The sequence below is a fragment of the Apaloderma vittatum genome, unplaced genomic scaffold, assembly GCF_000703405.1.
Source record: "Apaloderma vittatum isolate BGI_N311 unplaced genomic scaffold, ASM70340v1 scaffold21874, whole genome shotgun sequence".
Lineage (NCBI taxonomy): Eukaryota > Metazoa > Chordata > Aves > Trogoniformes > Trogonidae > Apaloderma > Apaloderma vittatum.
This window is the reverse complement of record NW_009712407.1, coordinates 1-17,295: the sequence shown is the minus strand read 5'-3', so window position 1 is coordinate 17,295 and position 17,295 is coordinate 1. Positions and strand designations below refer to the sequence as shown.

Genomic DNA, 17,295 nt, shown 5'->3' with positions numbered 1-17,295 from the left:
TAAAGTATTAAGCCCAAAGAAGACAGAAGCCCAGAGGGGAAAAAGACGAGCAAGCCAGAATCTGAAACAACATAGTCAGGGAACACAGATTATGTGGTTTCTGTAAAAAGGTTGTTTGTTCAGTTAGAAGGGAAGGGAATTTGTGTATGCATAGCTGCACTTTAATTAACTGTGCAAATCACTGTGTGTATACAAAAAGGCAGATTATTTTATTGGATAAGCTATCCAATATCATATTGGATATTCTAGGATATAAGGATATACTATTACAGATTTTACAGAGAGATGTGTGTGTGTATACTCTTGTAGACTACAATTCCATGTGTCTAAGGTGGCAGAGGATTTTGACAGAGAAGAGTCTGAGTATGAAAAGTGGAAAGTACTGGAATAATTAAATTTTTTATTCCATCCAATGCACCAGCTATTCAGTGTAGCTAAGAAAACCTGAAGATGGGATCTAGCTTCAGAAATGGTCCCCTAATATAAAGATTTTGTCTGTAAAAGTTGATTTTTTTTAGTTGGCTAAATTTTCCCTCTGGACCCCTTCTGCACCAGGGCAGCATGTGCAGCAGCAGGTCAGCAGCTGCTGTGTTTTGGAATAAGTAAGTAGGAATGCTGTGCTATTGCTCCTGCCCGTTCAAAGGCATCAAGAGTTTGGTGTTGTCTTCTGTCTCCTTGCTTTTTCTTTCTTGTTTATTCAGTCAGCACAGGATCATGCAAGGAGCCAATGCAGGAAGTGGTTTAACTCTGTGGCACTTAGACCTGAGCTCTAATTCATGTTCTTGTGTAAACATGGTTGTCTCCCAACCATAGGCCAGGTTTAGAGGTTCTTCACCACAGACATGTTATTCTATTGTGTTTGCTTTCCCTCCCATTGAGCCCTTGTCAAGAACAACTAATAAGCTACATTCATTGTTCTTTTCTATGTGTTTGTATGAAAGCTGTATTTTAAAGTGTATGTTATATATAAAATGTGGTGTTATAAAACGTGTTTGTAAACTTTACTTATGAAAAGGGTTATAGACTGAGGTATAAAAGACATTTCACTGGGCAGAAGACAGAACTTCATTTACAATGCATAATTGCATTGTTGTTACTCAAACTAAGCAGCATGCAAGCTATTTGCGGAATGGTATTCATCTTTAATAAATACTTGACATAATACATGCAAGTTATTCATGGAATGGCATTCATTTTTAATAAAAGTTTTATGTAATGCTGACCACTTGGATCTCCCAGAAATTAAAGATTTGATAACAGTGTGGTCTGTCACCTTCTTTCCTTGGTTTTGATCTCAGTGCTATGAAGGTGGTTTTAATGTGGGGCTTTTTCAGTTCCAGTCTCCCCAAACGTTTCCAGCATATTGGTCAACTGCTGTATAGTACACACAAGCCTATTAATAGATCTTTGTTCTTCTTTGTGACCTTTCATAGATTCCTCAGTACTTTTTTTAAAGAAATTGAAAACTTGTGGTGTATTTCCGGAGGCTTCTATTTTGAGGGTATGGGATGCTATTTTAAAACATAATACAATTGGGGGTGCTTTCCTTTTTGCATCTACTGATGACAAATCATCCTGGTCTCTTCACTAGTTTGAACACTGATCTTCAGGAAAAGTAAGTGCCAGAAGCTTGGTTACAAAGCCGTGGGGACTTTCACAGGCTGCACCGACACTCAGCCTTTGCTGGAGGTATGTGTGAGGCATAGCAAGCTTTGGCCAGGAGGAGCAGAAGATTTTTTGCATATTGAGTCATGGTATTAAATCTGCTTTTTACAATCACTTACAGTGAAATTCGTGGTAAGAATGAATCAAGTCATTGGTATTCAATCTGAACTAGAGTTGTGAAACTTCAAATGACTATGCAGGAGGTAGATTGCTGCGATGACGTGGATCATCCAGGGCTGTGTAGCTCTTCTAGGCAAAACATGTCTCTGTGGCTACGCCTTTTCTTGTATTTCTTCTTGCTTATGTAGAAAACCCATGTGTGTAATAATTTCAAAAAGGTGAAGGCTTTTAAAATTTCTTAAAATTTATTTATAAACAAATATCTCAATGTAAATATACATGTTTTATTGTAATACGTATTACTATAAATATAAATGTGTAATTTGAAAACAATGCAATAGCCTTTTCTCAAATGTTTTGTCTCTGTAAGAGGAAGGAATACTCTGAACTGAGTTCTGTGATGGAAGATTTTACAGTAGTAATATGTGCAACACTTTTGGTTTATATTGCAGGGCAGGGGCCAGAACGCTTTATTATATTTTTTTTGTGTCTTAATGATACAGATAATTCACAGTGGGTTCTCTTGTATTTTTCTCAGTTGACTATACTTAATGCAGTGAAGTCATTAAATAGGTGTATTATGGTGGCATAAAACTTTTGCAGCATGAAATGGATCATCAGTATTTAAACCCTGACCTCTAGGTTTGATAAAAATCTTTTTTAAATAAGGTGTCACCCACAATAATAATAATATGTAATATACAAAGCTGAGCTTTCACTCCTACTATCAATTTTATAATTACAATGTTTTTTAAATACTTGCTCCCAAGCGTTTCTTACTTTCAGAAAAAGTCTACATGCTGGGTTTTTTAAAGGAAAATGTGAGATTTACAGCTGAAATGGATGTTTATGTGCAAAGGTTTATTATTTGGTTTAGGTAGCATTGCTTTATCTAAATCTTCTATGTGATTTATTAGTGAATGTTAACTACTCAGTAATCCCGGTAGAGAAAGTATTGGCAGAGGAATTCAGACTTAGTTCTTCGGCTCAGAATATAGTATTATAAACCATTCATATTGTGTCCCGTTTAAATTAATTTACATATTATCCTGTAAAGCTTTCTAGCCAATTTTCTTCCCTTTCTATGTAATTTTTCAGGTTTGTTTTGGTTTTTTTCACCCTTGTGTCTTGTCAACCTTGGATGCAATGCCAAGATCAAAAAAGTCAGTATTTGCACATCTTTTTGATTTCTTGGGACAAACTTTGCTGCTGCAGTCATGATCATAGGAAAACACTCAAATGTACCATGCAGACTAAGGTGGTTTATGGTTGGATTCTATGATCTTAAAGGTCTTTTCCAACCTAAATGAGTCTATGATACTATGACCGGTTGGATTTTCTGAGGGTTTGTTTGGTTTGGTTTGTGTTTCCTCTCCACCCTCCCCCAGTTTTAAAATATAAAATGCTCCCCACTTCAGTTTTGCTTTTCTCATTACCTATTGAAATTGGAGTGGTAGCCTAAACCTGACAGAATGTTACATTTCCTTTGCCAGGTGACATGATGTTCCAGCTTTTGACCTGTGCAATACTGAAAAAGACCACAGGAGAGTTGTTGCAGCAAGGAGGTTGAGGTGCTTCGTCTTCTTGAACTATCTTCAAGAAGGTGCTTCTCTGTGGTACTGATGGGTCGGAAAGAGTCTAGGCAAAGGTCCATGTGTAACTCTAGCTAAACCACTTGTCCTGGTGAAGCTCTCTTCTGCAGTGGCCGGCATCCGAGGAGGACTCCATCTGATCTTCTGCTTTTAATCTTGATCCTGAGTTCCCGAATCCAGCCCCTGTGTCCAGTTCCCCTCTGCTGCTGAGCCTGGGACTTCCTCAGTGCTGCATGCTCTGCAGCATCAGTGGTGATTGCTATTGGGGGGAAGTTAGTTTTGATATCAGTTTTTTATATTTTTAGTACTATTATTGGTTTATTAAAGCTGCTTTACTCTTCTTATCCGTAAGTCCCTCTGCCTTATTCCCTTTCCCTTCCCATCTGGGGAGGGAGAGGGGTTAAGAGAACATGTGTCAGCATTCAGTGGCTGACCCAGCCCTAATGCTTGACATCCATTAGACTTTAATTTTGTTCTATGAGGTTTTAATTAGGTCCCCTACAATAATTCCAGAACACTCACAAAAAGCTGGAGAACAACCCAACGTCGTCATTAGAAGCCACAAAGTACCTGTGTGAGTCAAAAAACCCTAGCCAAGGAAGGGAAAACTCTTCATCTACAAGTAATTTCTAAATGACTTCACATAAACATGGGAAATCCTTCATCTGACCTTGGCGATCTCTGAGAAAAGTTACAGGTCTCTGCAGTTTCTCTTAGACCAAGAAAATACATGCTACATCTGATGGGAGGGTCTCTGCTGGAAAATGACAGGCTGTCGGAAAAGATGATGACCAGAACATGGCACACACAGCGGAACTGCAAGAAAGGAAACTAGCTGCCACACATTTCTGGCACCAGTCAGTCATTATTTTTTGTTAGAAGATCAGATACATCCTTAGGCTAGTGAGGTATGTTTTAGTTGTGACTCCTAATCATGGTCCTGTTTAAATCAACTTCATTTTAAAATTTTCCAAATTTTCAAATTTCATTTTAAATTGATAGGATAAATCAAGGGTTAAAACAAAAGAGGGAAAGCATGCTGGATTCAGACAGTCAGTTTGCCCTTGCAGGTAAATTTGAGCTAATGCATCCTCCTTTGTGGCTTTAACAGCACCTGAAGGTTTCTGGCCCTCCAGGGAGGTGAATGAACTTACTCAGTTTCTTTCTCCTGGCCTGGTAGTAATTCTGGGCTGGTTTACCTTTGTCAGTCAGTCAACCTGGTTTCTTGGGGCCCATCTTCCCCCTTTCTTTTCAGGACATGCAACAGGGGCTGTAGCTCCATGATACACATTCTTCCATGGTTCAAGAAGTTCCTTTTTCCAGCTTCACCCCTTTCCTCATATTCCCCTGCCACTGTACCACAGCCGAGTGCCCTCTTTGTTACAGACACTCAATAGCCAGTGTAACTGCCCTGTTGTAACTAGTTTTCTGTTGAAACAACCTGAGGGAAAGAATGGAGGCTAATATGGTGTTGCTCAGACGTAGGAAGGATTGGTTGAGGTTGGGTAAGGACAGAAAGAAACACTGATATATGAAACAAAAAGATGCCCCATGTTTTCCCTTTTAATACCATTTTATGTCTGTGAAATCCACAATAAATCACCTAAACAACAGACAGTCACCTTGGATGCCCTTTTGCATTGGTGTCTGCAAACAAACCAGCCCACAAACTATTGCCATGCCAGTTTTCAGCTTTGTCTTTGACCTAGTTCCCCCTATCTACCTGTGACTGATCTTTTATCATGATATGTCCCTTCTGGTTCTGCTCAACCCAGTCTTGCAGCAGCCATTCTCCAGGCAAACAGCAGCATTTCTGCATTCTCGGCTACTCCTGTGCTACAGGACCACACTGCCAAGAGACAAGTTGCATTTCTAAAGAGATAACATGCCAGTATTCCTCATAATTTTATCATTATAAAACTTTTTTCTTGACAGCAGATAAAATCACATATTTTTGCATATCCCTTCTTCTGCAGGCTTAAAGTAAATGCTCTAAGAGATCAGGTGTTTTGGTGAACCATCATTGCTGTGGCATTTCTTCTTTGGCTGACAACTCTACATATCTTGGTCCCTAGAATCCAGTTCTGGACCCACAATTAGGTTCAGGCAGCTCTTTATTCTTCCCTCAGCATTTTGCAGTGAAGCATCTCCCCTCCTTTTTCCTTCCAGTCTCTACATCTATGACTACAGAGGTCTTTATAATCCTCGTGAGTTTTCTAGAAAAGCCATGAATTGAAACACATGGTTCATCGCATATGCTCCACCTGACATGTTTTCACTTGAGTTACTCCTTCACCCAAGGTGCATAAGCCTCAATTTTGTACTCCAGAATGAGAGACAGATGCTTTAATCCGGATCACACAGAGAACTGTCTCACAGAAGCTAACGCTCATGTTTAGAAACCAGGTGAAGTATTGCCAAAGGAAGAAGGAACGTCATTTCAGTTTCTGCTCTGGGTTGAGGCCTGACCTTTGTTTTTACTCTTATTATGCTTGATTTTTAATTGTAGGTAGGTCATGTTCTTGAAAAGCCAGTAACAAATGAAGGTTCTTCTAAGAAATTTATCCTAAACCATGTTTTTCCCTGGGAATTACCAGCACAGTAATCCCTCCCATTGCTCTCTTTTCCATGCCCCTGTGGGATCTCCTGTCCTGTGCAAGAGGAGGAACTTGCTCCTCCTGCTTCAGGTGGTCTTCCTCGCCAGTGAGACTTGGATTCTGCCATCTTGATCTGCTGCCTGTTCTGCATATGGGACAGAAGGCTGCAGGGGACAGATGTTGAGAAGAAGAACCTTCCTTTCTCTGATCAAGTTCCCACACTCTGGTTTTAACCCACTACTCAACACAAAGAGAAGATGGTTTTCCCATAAAAGTCAAGATAATTCCTTGTGAACACAGGCGGAAACAAGCTTTTGCTCCCATCTCTTCCCCTGTGATGTCTGTCAGACCACGACACTGGGGAAGGACAAAAGGAAGCAGGAGAGAGCATCCCACCAGTAAAAGGCTCAGGGAAGAGGACAATGAAAACCAAAATCTATCCATGTTACATCAAACCACTTGTGCCAAGAAAACACACTTTCAGGTCAGTGCAACAGCACATGGGACAAAGCCAAGCTGCCACAACTCAGTAAGGAGTTTTCTTTGTTTACCCAATCTGTAATCGTGTACTAGATGAACGAAAGGAGCAGGAAGATGGGTTGAAGCAGTCAAGGTTACCCCAAGCCCAAGGGTAACACCACTGTTTTGCAGAGCAGAGAAGGTACCACTTGTTCTTTTCTGCCACAATACTTAGACCATTTCAAAGCAAGCCACGTGTTGCTTTAAAATGCCAGCAGATCATTTCTAGAGCATTTTCTAAACACATTTTGCACACTTCTAGATAATTGCTCATGGCTGGTGTCCAAACTATTAAAATGGCAAACTTTGATCTCTGCAGGATTTGACATTTAAGTGCACAGGCTGGCAGAATTACAAGCAGGTAAGCAAGCTATGAGGAACCCTCTGCTACATATACCAGCAGACTTGTTTGAGATCCTTGCATTCAGCTTGCCTTGATTCACTGAGAAAGGTGCAGCTAAACCAGACAACATGCCATTTTGTTTCTGTGCCACAGACTTGTGAAGCCTTTTTTCTTGCGTATGGAGTAAGACAAGTCGCTGTAGAGAAGTTTAAATAATTGTTGCTGGGCATTTAAAGTAATCATTCCTGATTGCAGTTTCCTGTTTTGTACCCGTGATGATTAAACACATCTAAGTCTCTCCTCCCCTTCCCTCAAACATTTTCTGCCTGTCATACTAACACAGCTGTCTGGGCAGTGGACTGGATCAGGAACTGATCCAACTAAAAATAACCTAGGGTAGACTGGAGAGCTATCACTCTTCAGTCTCTGAAGCCTTCCAGTCTGCATCATGATGCAGTTGCACACACAGCTGCAATGGCACAGTGAGCACAGCATAGGAGTAGATGAGCACGAGGACACACAGAAGAGGAGATGAGGAACACTCGTTTTGCTTTTGAAAGAAATGCAGGTGGAACCACAGCTTCAATGGGATGAGCAGGGTTGTATAAACCTGGCAGCTCTACTCCTTAGAGGTACGTAGCAAGAGATAAGTTTTTTTGCTGTACAGTGTACAGCAGGAAAAGCTGGTCCTCACCGGAAATATTCTTTTTGTGCAATAAAAGGTGCATTTCTGTTTAATGACTTTGTTCTGTTTTCTCTTAACTTGTTGCTGCTCCCCCAGGGCTGTTGTTTCATGATGTGTGTTGCATGGTGGCAATACTTACTTGAGGAACCACGGAGCTCTTTGAGTTTTTGTTACCACCTACCCTACACTGCAATTTTCTGCTTGCTTGTGCCAATTCTGCTGTCTGTGGAGCTGTGCTGAACACTAGATCAGGGAAGGAATCCAAGTTAAAAATAACCCAGCGGGTGGCTGGGGATGGCAAGAGCTTCAGCCAACCGATGTAATCTGCTGTCACAAGTCAGTGAGAGCTGTTCGGAATTGCAGGGAGTTATGAAAGCCCAACCTCGACGATACCTATTTGCCACAAGAAATATGAAATTGTCAGTCGGTTGAAGGAGCCTTGTGAATAAGGAGGTAGGAATCCTTCATCCATGTTCATAAGGGACAAGAGAACAAACTTTACCATGCACAGATACCAGCATAAAACATCTTCACACAAGTTTTGCTTGAGCTGTTCTTCACATGATAGTTTTGCAACAAAACCAAAAGCCAGCGTATGCTATTCAGCTGATGTGTGTTGTTTATTCCATGGATTAGGGAAAAAGTTACAATGATTTTTAATTTTTAAGTTCTGGAAGGGCACTGCTGATGTGAGGGCTGTGCTAGCACCAAGCAAGAGGATAGAAGAGTATTCTTCACAGGTATGAATTTAATAGCTTTGTGTTACAGAGCAAAGTACCAAATTGTGGAGGTATTCCAGAAAAACACCTCTTCTTCTTAGCTCTAGAAAAACAGTAACACCGCTGTGATGCACCAGCATTAACCTACGTAATCACAGCAGCAGTGACATGATCTTCACCTACTCAAAGACTTGGTCTCTACAAAGTCTAACGAGCTTCTAGAGAGGGGTCTAAAGAACAAGTCATAAGAGGAGCGGCTGAGTCAGTAGCTTGTTTAGCCTGGAGAAAAGGAGGCTCAGGGGAGACCTTATCGCTCTCTACAACTACCTGAAAGGAGTTTGCAGTGAGGTGGGTGTTGGTCTCTTCTCCCATGTAACAAATGCTAGGATGAGAGGAAATGACTTCAAGTTGTACCGGGGGAGGTTTAGACTGGGCATTAGGAAAAATTTCTTCACTGAAAGGGTTGTCAAGCACTGTAACCTGCTGCCCAGGGAGGTGGTTGAGTCACCATTCCTGGAGGTATTCACTTTTGATGTGGTGTAGATGTGGTGCTTAGGGATATGTCTTAGTGGTGGACCTGGCAGTGTGAACAGTTGGACCCATGATTTTAAAGGTCTTTTCCAAGCTAAATGATTCTATGATTCTGTAAGCTTGGAAGGGAACATCTCTAATTATTCATTCACTCGTAGTCCAAGCCATATCTGGGTTTCTTCTGACTTCTGTCTTCAGTTCATAGTTCATGCCTTCTGGGATGAGTATTTTCATATAGTAGTCATTTCCTTTTTTTTCCCCCCTTCTGCTTGTGACTTGGAACGTCACCGCTTCCCTCCCCAGGAATGGCCCTGCTGGGAGCTGACTGGCTAGAGCACTGATGACAATGAAGGTAAAGAATCAAGAGCGTCAGAGCCTGAGGAATTTCAGGATCTTCTCAGGTTACATTTCTTGAGAAAGGAGTTCATCCTTTCTTCACATGCATTAGCGGCTCAGTATACACTGAAGTGGAAGATGCAGCTGAAATTCACAGTAACATTAACATTAGCAGCTACATCACCTATTAGCCAAATGAAAACAAGTGCCTGGGGGCTTAGGGCAGGATGTGGCTGCCCTAAGACAAACTCTAATGCTTTCACACCAACCTCTGTGCTCAGAATAAACCTGAGACCTAACATTACTGTTGACCATGCCAGGTAACTCCTTAGATTTCAAGGGTCCAGAGAAGTACCATCATATTTTGCCAACTGCTTTCACCTTTCAAAGAATGGGAGGACTTGTGTTCAGTGATTTTAATTCTTCTCTCTCTAAACATAAGGACAAATGTTTTGTTCCATGCCCCCTTCTCCCTGAATTCCCATTGCTGCTGCCCTTCTTGTGATAATTGTTACAAGATCTCTTTGGGGTTCTTTTTGGTTTGGTTTGTTGTTTTTTAAATAAAGCAGCCTGTGGTTCCTGTTTGACCCTAGGTTCACAGAAAGGTTTGATCATATGTCCAACGAATTAGAAAGATGTCTGCAATCTGTCTAATGCATACTATATGTAAAGTCTATTTTTCCTGTTTTGCTTGGTATTTCTGCCTGCCTGAAGGCATAGAGAGAATTCAAAGGTCAGTTGTTAAAGAAATCAGGCAAGAAAAGAAAGCAGTTGCCCAGCAAAGAGGCATCTTCTTATGCACAACAGCCATGTGCAGAGCTGTGGGACGCAACTTCCCAGGCTCTATCCTAGAAAAGACTATCTTCTGCTAAGGCTGAAAAAAGGGAGGTCAAATGATGACACAGGTCTGTCAAAAGCTCTGCCTTCTGTAAAGGCAGATGAACGTTTGTCAGGGGTTAGGGCTAGGCTGGCCACTAGACACGGACAGACGCTCTCTAACCCCCTCTCCCCCCTGCTCCAAACGAGAAGGAAAAGGGAATGAGGCAGAGAGGCTTACGGGTTAAAAAAGAAAACTAAAATGACTTTAATGAAACAATAATGCAAATAATAGTGAAATGATAAAAAATAAAGAACTATATATAGCTATATATAAGCCCGATATCAAACTCGACTCCCCCCCCTCCCCCAATATCAATCCCCACTGATGCTGCAGAGCAGGCAGCACTGGGGAAGCCCCAGGCTCAGCTGCAGTGGGAGCTGGGTAAAGGGAGCTGGATTCGGGAACTCAGGATCCGGATCAAAAGCAGGACACTGGACAGAGTCCTCCCTGGACACCAGCCATTGCAGAAAAAAAAACCCCAAACCTTTCATAATCCCTCAGTTTTATACTGAATATGACGTATATGGGATGGAATATTCTCGTTGGTCACCTGTCCTGTCTATTACCCCCTGGAGGTGCAACCTTTTACTTCCTTGTGACACCTCTTGCTACCCGGCACCCCCAGCGTGGCACACAAGAGCCAGCAGTGGCCTTGGTCACTGTAGGAATAAGTATAAGCAAGAGCCTTTCTGCATCCCAGTCCCAGGCAGTAACTGCAAACATCAGGTGTTATCACTGCCAGTAGCACACACTGTCTGCAAAAACATGCTGCCAACTTCAGAAAGTGCAGCCTTTTAGAAGAGACTGAACTGGAAAGTAAAAATCACTAAAGAGAACTGGGTTTTGTAGCTCAAACGAGGACAACATTATATGTTCTTTGGGGTGATTTGGGGTGAGCAAGCAGAGACTGCCCTTTTGTGAATGAAAACAATGATGGAATAAGGACTGCTTAAAGATGAGAAAGCACACCCACCTGAGACATAGCTAGGTAGATTACAGCAGCATTTAGGTGAAAGTCAGCTTCAGGTAACAATGCAGCAGGTAACGGCCCAAAGGAACATATGACCAGCAGTAGCATTGCAATAGTCCTGAAAAGCAAAAAAAAAAAAAAACCAGTCCCGTTTCAACATCTCCTGCTTACCATTTCCCTCACATGATGGCCTGGTGGCCTAGTTCAACCATTCACCTTTAAGATGGCAAAATGCCTTGTGATGCCTTTACTTCGGCTGTGTTGCCCTTCTTAATGCCATGCCATTACTCTTACTCTTACCCATGCACAGAGAGAGAGAGAGGCTTGTGCAGGCCAGTTGTACTTGTGCTATTTCAGAGAAACATTTCTGAGGAAATTTTGCTAGGGGTCAGACCAAGCAGCTTACTTGGTCCAATCTCCAGAGACTTGTTGCAAGTTCTGCAAGTAGCTTTGCTATTTTGGAGGAGGGTTACTTCAGTCAATTCCTCAAGGCTGTGCAGCCAAGGTTTGCTGTGGTGTAGTAGAGTTATTCTGAACTGTCTGTCCATACGGCTGGTCATACAAATATCTTCTAAGCAACATCGACTTTACATCCAATGGAGCTGTGCTTTGCACAGAGTGCCAAAGGGAACAAAACAAAGGAGTTCACACATCTTCTTGCACTCTCTGCATCCATGAGGATGTTTGGACCTGGTAATGGCCTGCTTTAATAAATGGGTGCTTTCACTTGCCCTTGAAGAGTTAGTGTGCTCTGCCCATGCTGTCCCATCCACCCCCGCCTGTCCTCCAGGCACAGAGTCAGCTATCTGCAGCTACAGATACCTCCATGGCAAGATTCAAGAAGAGGAAAATTCTGCTTCTCCCAAGAAGTCTGGCCCCTCTGCTCTCTCGTTCCTAGGCTCTCGCATCTGTTCATGTGAGTGAACGTCCCAAACAGGCCAGGCATGTGGGAAGAAAACCAAGCAGTTGTCAAAGTTCACCAGGACTGCAAAATCAGTGTTACCTGGTGGGTTCATACATTTTCTACTAAGAAAGCCAGCAAGTACTTAAATGAGAAAAGGGAGCGAGCAGTTGAGAGGTGGATGAGCTGACTTATGCGACGCATCAGGTTTGGCATGAAAAGGCTAAAGGCCCTTCAGAGCTTAGAATCATAGAAATCATTTAGGCTGGAAAAGACCTCTAAGATTATGAAGTCCAACTGTCAACAGAACACCACCATGACCACTAAACCATGTCCTGAAGTGCCACGTGTACTTGGTTTTTTGAACGCTTCCAGGGATGTGTACTTTACCACTTTCCTGAGCAACCTGTTCCAATGCTTGACCATTCCTCAGTAAAGAAAGCTTTCCTCATATCCAATCTAAACCTCCCCTGGAACAACGTGAGCCCATTTCCTCTTGTCCTATCACTTGGGAGAAGAAACCAACACTCACTTTACTACAACCTTCTCTCAGGTAGTGGAAGAGTTCTCCCTTCAACCTTCTCTTCTCCAGACTAAACAACCCCAGTTCCCTCAGCTGCTCTTCATAAGACTTGTTCTCCAGACCCCTTACCAGCTTTGTTGCCCTTCTCTGGACATGCTCCAGCACCTCAATGTCTTTCTTATACTGTGGCACCAAAAACTGGGACACTTCCCATTAGATCAGGTTACTCAAAATCCCACCCAACCTGGCCTTGAACAACTTCCAGGGAGGAATACCCTGTATTTTCCTTTTTCCTCAGAGACGGGGGCTCCTGCTGTTGTGTCTCTGCCTATTCAGACCCATGTTGTTGAAGTAAAGGGGAAACAGGGCCACAAAGAACACAGTTTGCTGTGCACACGAGGGCAGTTTTGCTTGTTTGATACATCTCAAAAATTGCTTTAGAGATTACACATAATATAGTTTTTAAAATTTATTAAACACACCTCTTGTCCAAGATCAAAAGAAATCTATTTGCCTACTTGTAAGCTACAAAGCAAAGAGGAATGTAAAAGAAATTGTATTTCAGTCATCACTACTACATATACTTTGTCAGCAGGGGACTGGAAAACTGGATCCTATAAAACCTAGGTGACAGAAATGGCAGGATAATTTCCTCAGAGCAGCTGTAGCTCTGCTAGAACCAGGTCCATCTACCAGCTGGACGGTGGGTCACTACAACATAATGTGCTGCCACTTTCTCTCATAAAGGAAAGGCAAGCACTGTGTACCATCCTCTGGCTTTTAAGATTTATGCAGAAACATTAGATGAAAATGAAGACCAATTCTAAGAAGACCCTCACCTCTGGATTCTTATTTGCATTGCACAGCAGCTGTACTAAGTAATAGCCATCACTTTGTGGAGGATGACACATGTATTTCCAAATCTGCTCCTGCCAGGAGCCAAGAAACTGTGATGCTCAGGTCACTCTGGGGAGAAAAAAAAGAAAAAAAGATTGGATAACAGAGAATACTAGGGTGAAAAATTTTATTTCAGAGACATCATTCATCCATTCGTCTATCTTGGGTTATTTCTAAAGTGCCATAGTATCACTGTAGTATCTAAGCACCATTAGCACAACAAGAATTTACAGTATTCTACAGAGCTCCCTCAGCTGGCAGGAGGATCTGGGCACCAAGCTGGTGACCACAGCTTGGGGATGGAGTATGCTAGGGATGGTCTGGTAGTAGCTAATTACCTTTTGCTTTTTCCAGCAGTCTCCCACTCTGATCCTGAAGGAGGAGACAGCTGAAAGAGAGGCCAGTGATGCAGTGAAAGTAAACCTTCTGGTTCTTGACTCTTTGCACATGCCCATACTTCTGTCTTCTGAATTTGGCCCATGAGTTTGTGCTGCTCGCAAAGTGATCGATTTCCTGGAAGCAGAGGAACATACCCTGTATGTTTCTGCAATAGTAAAGGAAGGGTGGTGCCCAGATTCTTCTCTCCAGCTAGATGATCACAAACAGTAAAGGGCAGGCAGTCTAGGGGAAGTGAATTATTTCAGCCAAGTGACACTGAACAGCGAAAACTAACAGTGGCTGCGGAAAGGAACTCCAGAAATGTGCTTACGCGGGTAAGCAATTCAATCTCAGCCACTAAGACTACCGCACTGGCAATGTGCTGTGAACCCTAAGGCCACTTTGATTTGGCATACAGTTTTAAGTAAGTTCATAAAGATCTTTGAAATAAATGCACATCAATCCTTTTAATTTATAGAGCACTGTTAAGTATACACAGCACTTCACAAAGCATGTAGAAAGGAAAATAAATGCTCTGAGTACTGCTGCCAAGGCATACTCAGGGCAGCTGGCTTCTCAAATCAGAATCTCAACTTGAGGTTTTCCCTTTGAGTTGAGCTCAGCTATGTGCAGACCTGGGTTCGATTTCATTGATCTGCTACAGTGACTCCGTGCGGATTGCCGAAAGAAAAGTCACATTCATGAGATGCCTTTCCCTGGCAGACAGGGCTTCTCAGCCAAACAGGCCATTTTAGTGCTGTAGGTTCCCTTTAGGAAACTTAAAACTGGAATGGGACAGAAATTGATCAGTTCTACAGCCTGACTTCAGCGTAACCTTTGAATTCAGCTAAAAATGAGTCTACCAGCTGAGAGCTGTAGTATCCGTTCTGAAAGTCTGCTAGCAAACAAAAATCTTGATGCTTCTGGAACCAATTAGATGACCATTAGTCACATTTCCGAACCACTTTCCAGAAGTGGAACAGAAATCAAGAAGTCATTGGTTTGAAGCTGTTCATAAAAACAAAGAAACAAACACAAAGGTAAAAGCAAAAGTGTGCATTTGCAAGGAAGGCTTTGGTTCCTGTGTAAACAAAGCCCACTCCATCTCTGAAAGCTCCTTCTACTTCCCTGAGCAGCTGCACATAAAGGTGCCTTGTTCCTGTAGGAGCTGTAAACAATTTCATGCTCCCCCTACAGCTCCTTTTTATTAAACTATATGAAAAACCCCACATTTTATCAGCAATTGAGTGTCAAGAAGTGACTCGCAGCTTGCAGAAAGGATCCCTGCAATCCTGAGAGAGCAGCAAGTTCTGTAGGGCAAGCCGTTCACAAGCATCCTTGGCCAGCAGCTGCTCAAATCCATGGATCTTCTCAGCATCTTTATTTCCTTCATCTCTTCCCTACCGCAGGTCCAGTCCTTTCACCGGCTTCCGGCTGCATTCCTTCTTCCAGAGACCTACTGAAGCTGTGGAGCCAGCTGCAGGTTTAGCAAGGTGCATGGCAAAATCAGAAATCTTTACTGAGTTCCAGCAGTGCTGGATAAGCACACCAGTCCGTATCATCACTAAAAGGATCAGCAGCAAACCAGTCAAAAATATAAACAATGTAAAACGTTGCACTGCAATTCCTTGGAGTTAAAACCATGAGGGGGTTACATACTACAACTGCCACTGATTCGTACCTGTGTAAAACAAGGGGGACAGTGCGACGCTAAGTAACACTTTTAAGTCATTCTTTGCAACCACAGGGGCCACATTTTTTTATAGATACATAAATAAAACAACTCAATTCCAGATCTTATACACACACGTACACACACACACAAAATAATCAGTGATGTCCTGATGTGAAAACTCAGATATTTTGGTACAAAACCTCTTTCTCTCAGCTTCTTATTGAGAAATCCTAGTATGTTCGGCATTTTAAGAAGTGATATGGTGGCATCACACAGCTGGCCATTTTGACCACTGTCATGGTGTGTGCACACACAACTGCTCACATCTGAGTCAGAGGATACACTTAGCATAAAAGCTGAAGTTCATACATATGTTAATATATACATATGGATGTTATTTACACACATGCATGCGCACACACACACTGGTCAAAATGGGACTTGAGAAATACTGGCATGGAATCAGGTCAGTCCTAGTACACTGTTGTTCTGTCCTACTTGCCAGCACACTTAACACCAGCCCACCTGAACCATATTTGTGTCTGAATTCTGAAGGAGGAGGCTGCGAGTACGAACTCACAGGTGACCTTCATACACCTGTCAAGTTGCATACCACAGTCTTAGCAGCGGTAAATTTAATTCTGATTTTTTTTTAAAGCCTCCAGGTATGATAGTTTTTAACATCAGTTACGCACCAGTTCTGAGATGCCAGAACAGCCTATGTCCCTGTCCTGCAGCTCTCTCATTCCTTCCATCCAAGCAGCATTTGCAGAAAACCTTTGCAGGCATGCCCTCCTTCTCTGGTTCAGGGTATGCCTACGTGTTCCTTTCACAAGCAGACTCAAGAGGTCTTTGCCTGTGCTTCAAGTTGGCCCGCATGCTGTACATGCATAATGCAGTGTTTCTAGCTTCTCAGCAGAACTCACTTAGCTTTGACCTTCTGAGTGCTGCGTAACAGGCAGAGCTGGCTTAGACCACACACAGGGTGAGCTTCCACAGACCTGTGCAATATTATGCAGGTCACAACATTTCAGCTGCAAGTGGGGCAAAGCCCCTTAAGGACCTCATCTGTCATCTTACTTCCCTTGACACGACCACACATGCATACGTTGCACATCCAACCAGCTTCTCATCGCGTGACCTAACATTATGCATTCTCTCCTCAAGCTCCTAGGCTCTCACGGGGAGGCTGGAGAAAACATCTGCACTTTGGCCACGCGGCAGGCAGCATCCAATCCTAGTACTGGTGTTAAGAGAACCACAGGGCTTTGGGATGCAGAACTAATCACTGCAATCACTGCTCACTTTCTGTACCTGCCCAAGGTGTGTTGGGAGGAGTAGGTGACTAAAAAGGGCAACGTGGGCCAAACAAATTACTCCGGCCAGCTGCTTATAAGCCAGGGGCCCTGGTGTAGACACACCCTTGGACCTTAGGCACATTTTGGACAGGCCTGGACCAGAAGCTGCATCCTAGACTACATCTAGCAATGTTGCCTACCACACGTGCACCCGCTGGTGTGATACTAAGTAGGAGTTGCGACTGAAGCTCTTCCCACAGTGGGAGCACTTGAAAGGTTTCTCCCCAGTGTGGGTGCGACGATGACGGATGAGGGTAGAGTTGTCACTGAAGCAGGTCCCACACTCGGCACACTTGTAGGGCTTCTCCCCAGTGTGGGTGCGACGGTGCTGGACAAGGTGCGAGCGCTGGCTGAAACTCTTCCCACAGTCAGGGCACAAGTACGGCTTCTCACCTGTGTGGACACGCCGGTGGATGACCAGCTTGGAGCTCTCACTGAAGCACTTGTTGCAGTCAGCACATTTGTAGGGCTTCTCGCCCGTGTGGAGCCGCTGGTGGGCAATGAGGTTGGAGCTGTCGCTGAAGCGCTTCCCGCACTGGGGACACTTGTAGGGTTTCTCACCCGTGTGAAAGTTGGCGTGGCGGAGCAGGCCCGAGTTCTGGTAGA

The 17,295-nt window shown here is 43.1% G+C and overlaps 1 protein-coding gene across 1 annotated transcript; it reads right to left on the bottom strand.

Annotated features, from left to right (window-relative positions):
• Positions 1 to 16,825: 16,825 nt before the first annotated feature.
• On the bottom strand, positions 16,826 to 17,290 carry LOC104272872 (zinc finger protein 3-like; the record flags this gene model as incomplete). The annotated part of the gene is made up of 1 exon (XM_009867978.1): positions 16,826 to 17,290. A coding segment is annotated over one exon (465 nt), but the record flags the coding sequence as incomplete, so codon positions are not given.
• Between the last annotated feature and the right edge of the window lie 5 nt (positions 17,291 to 17,295).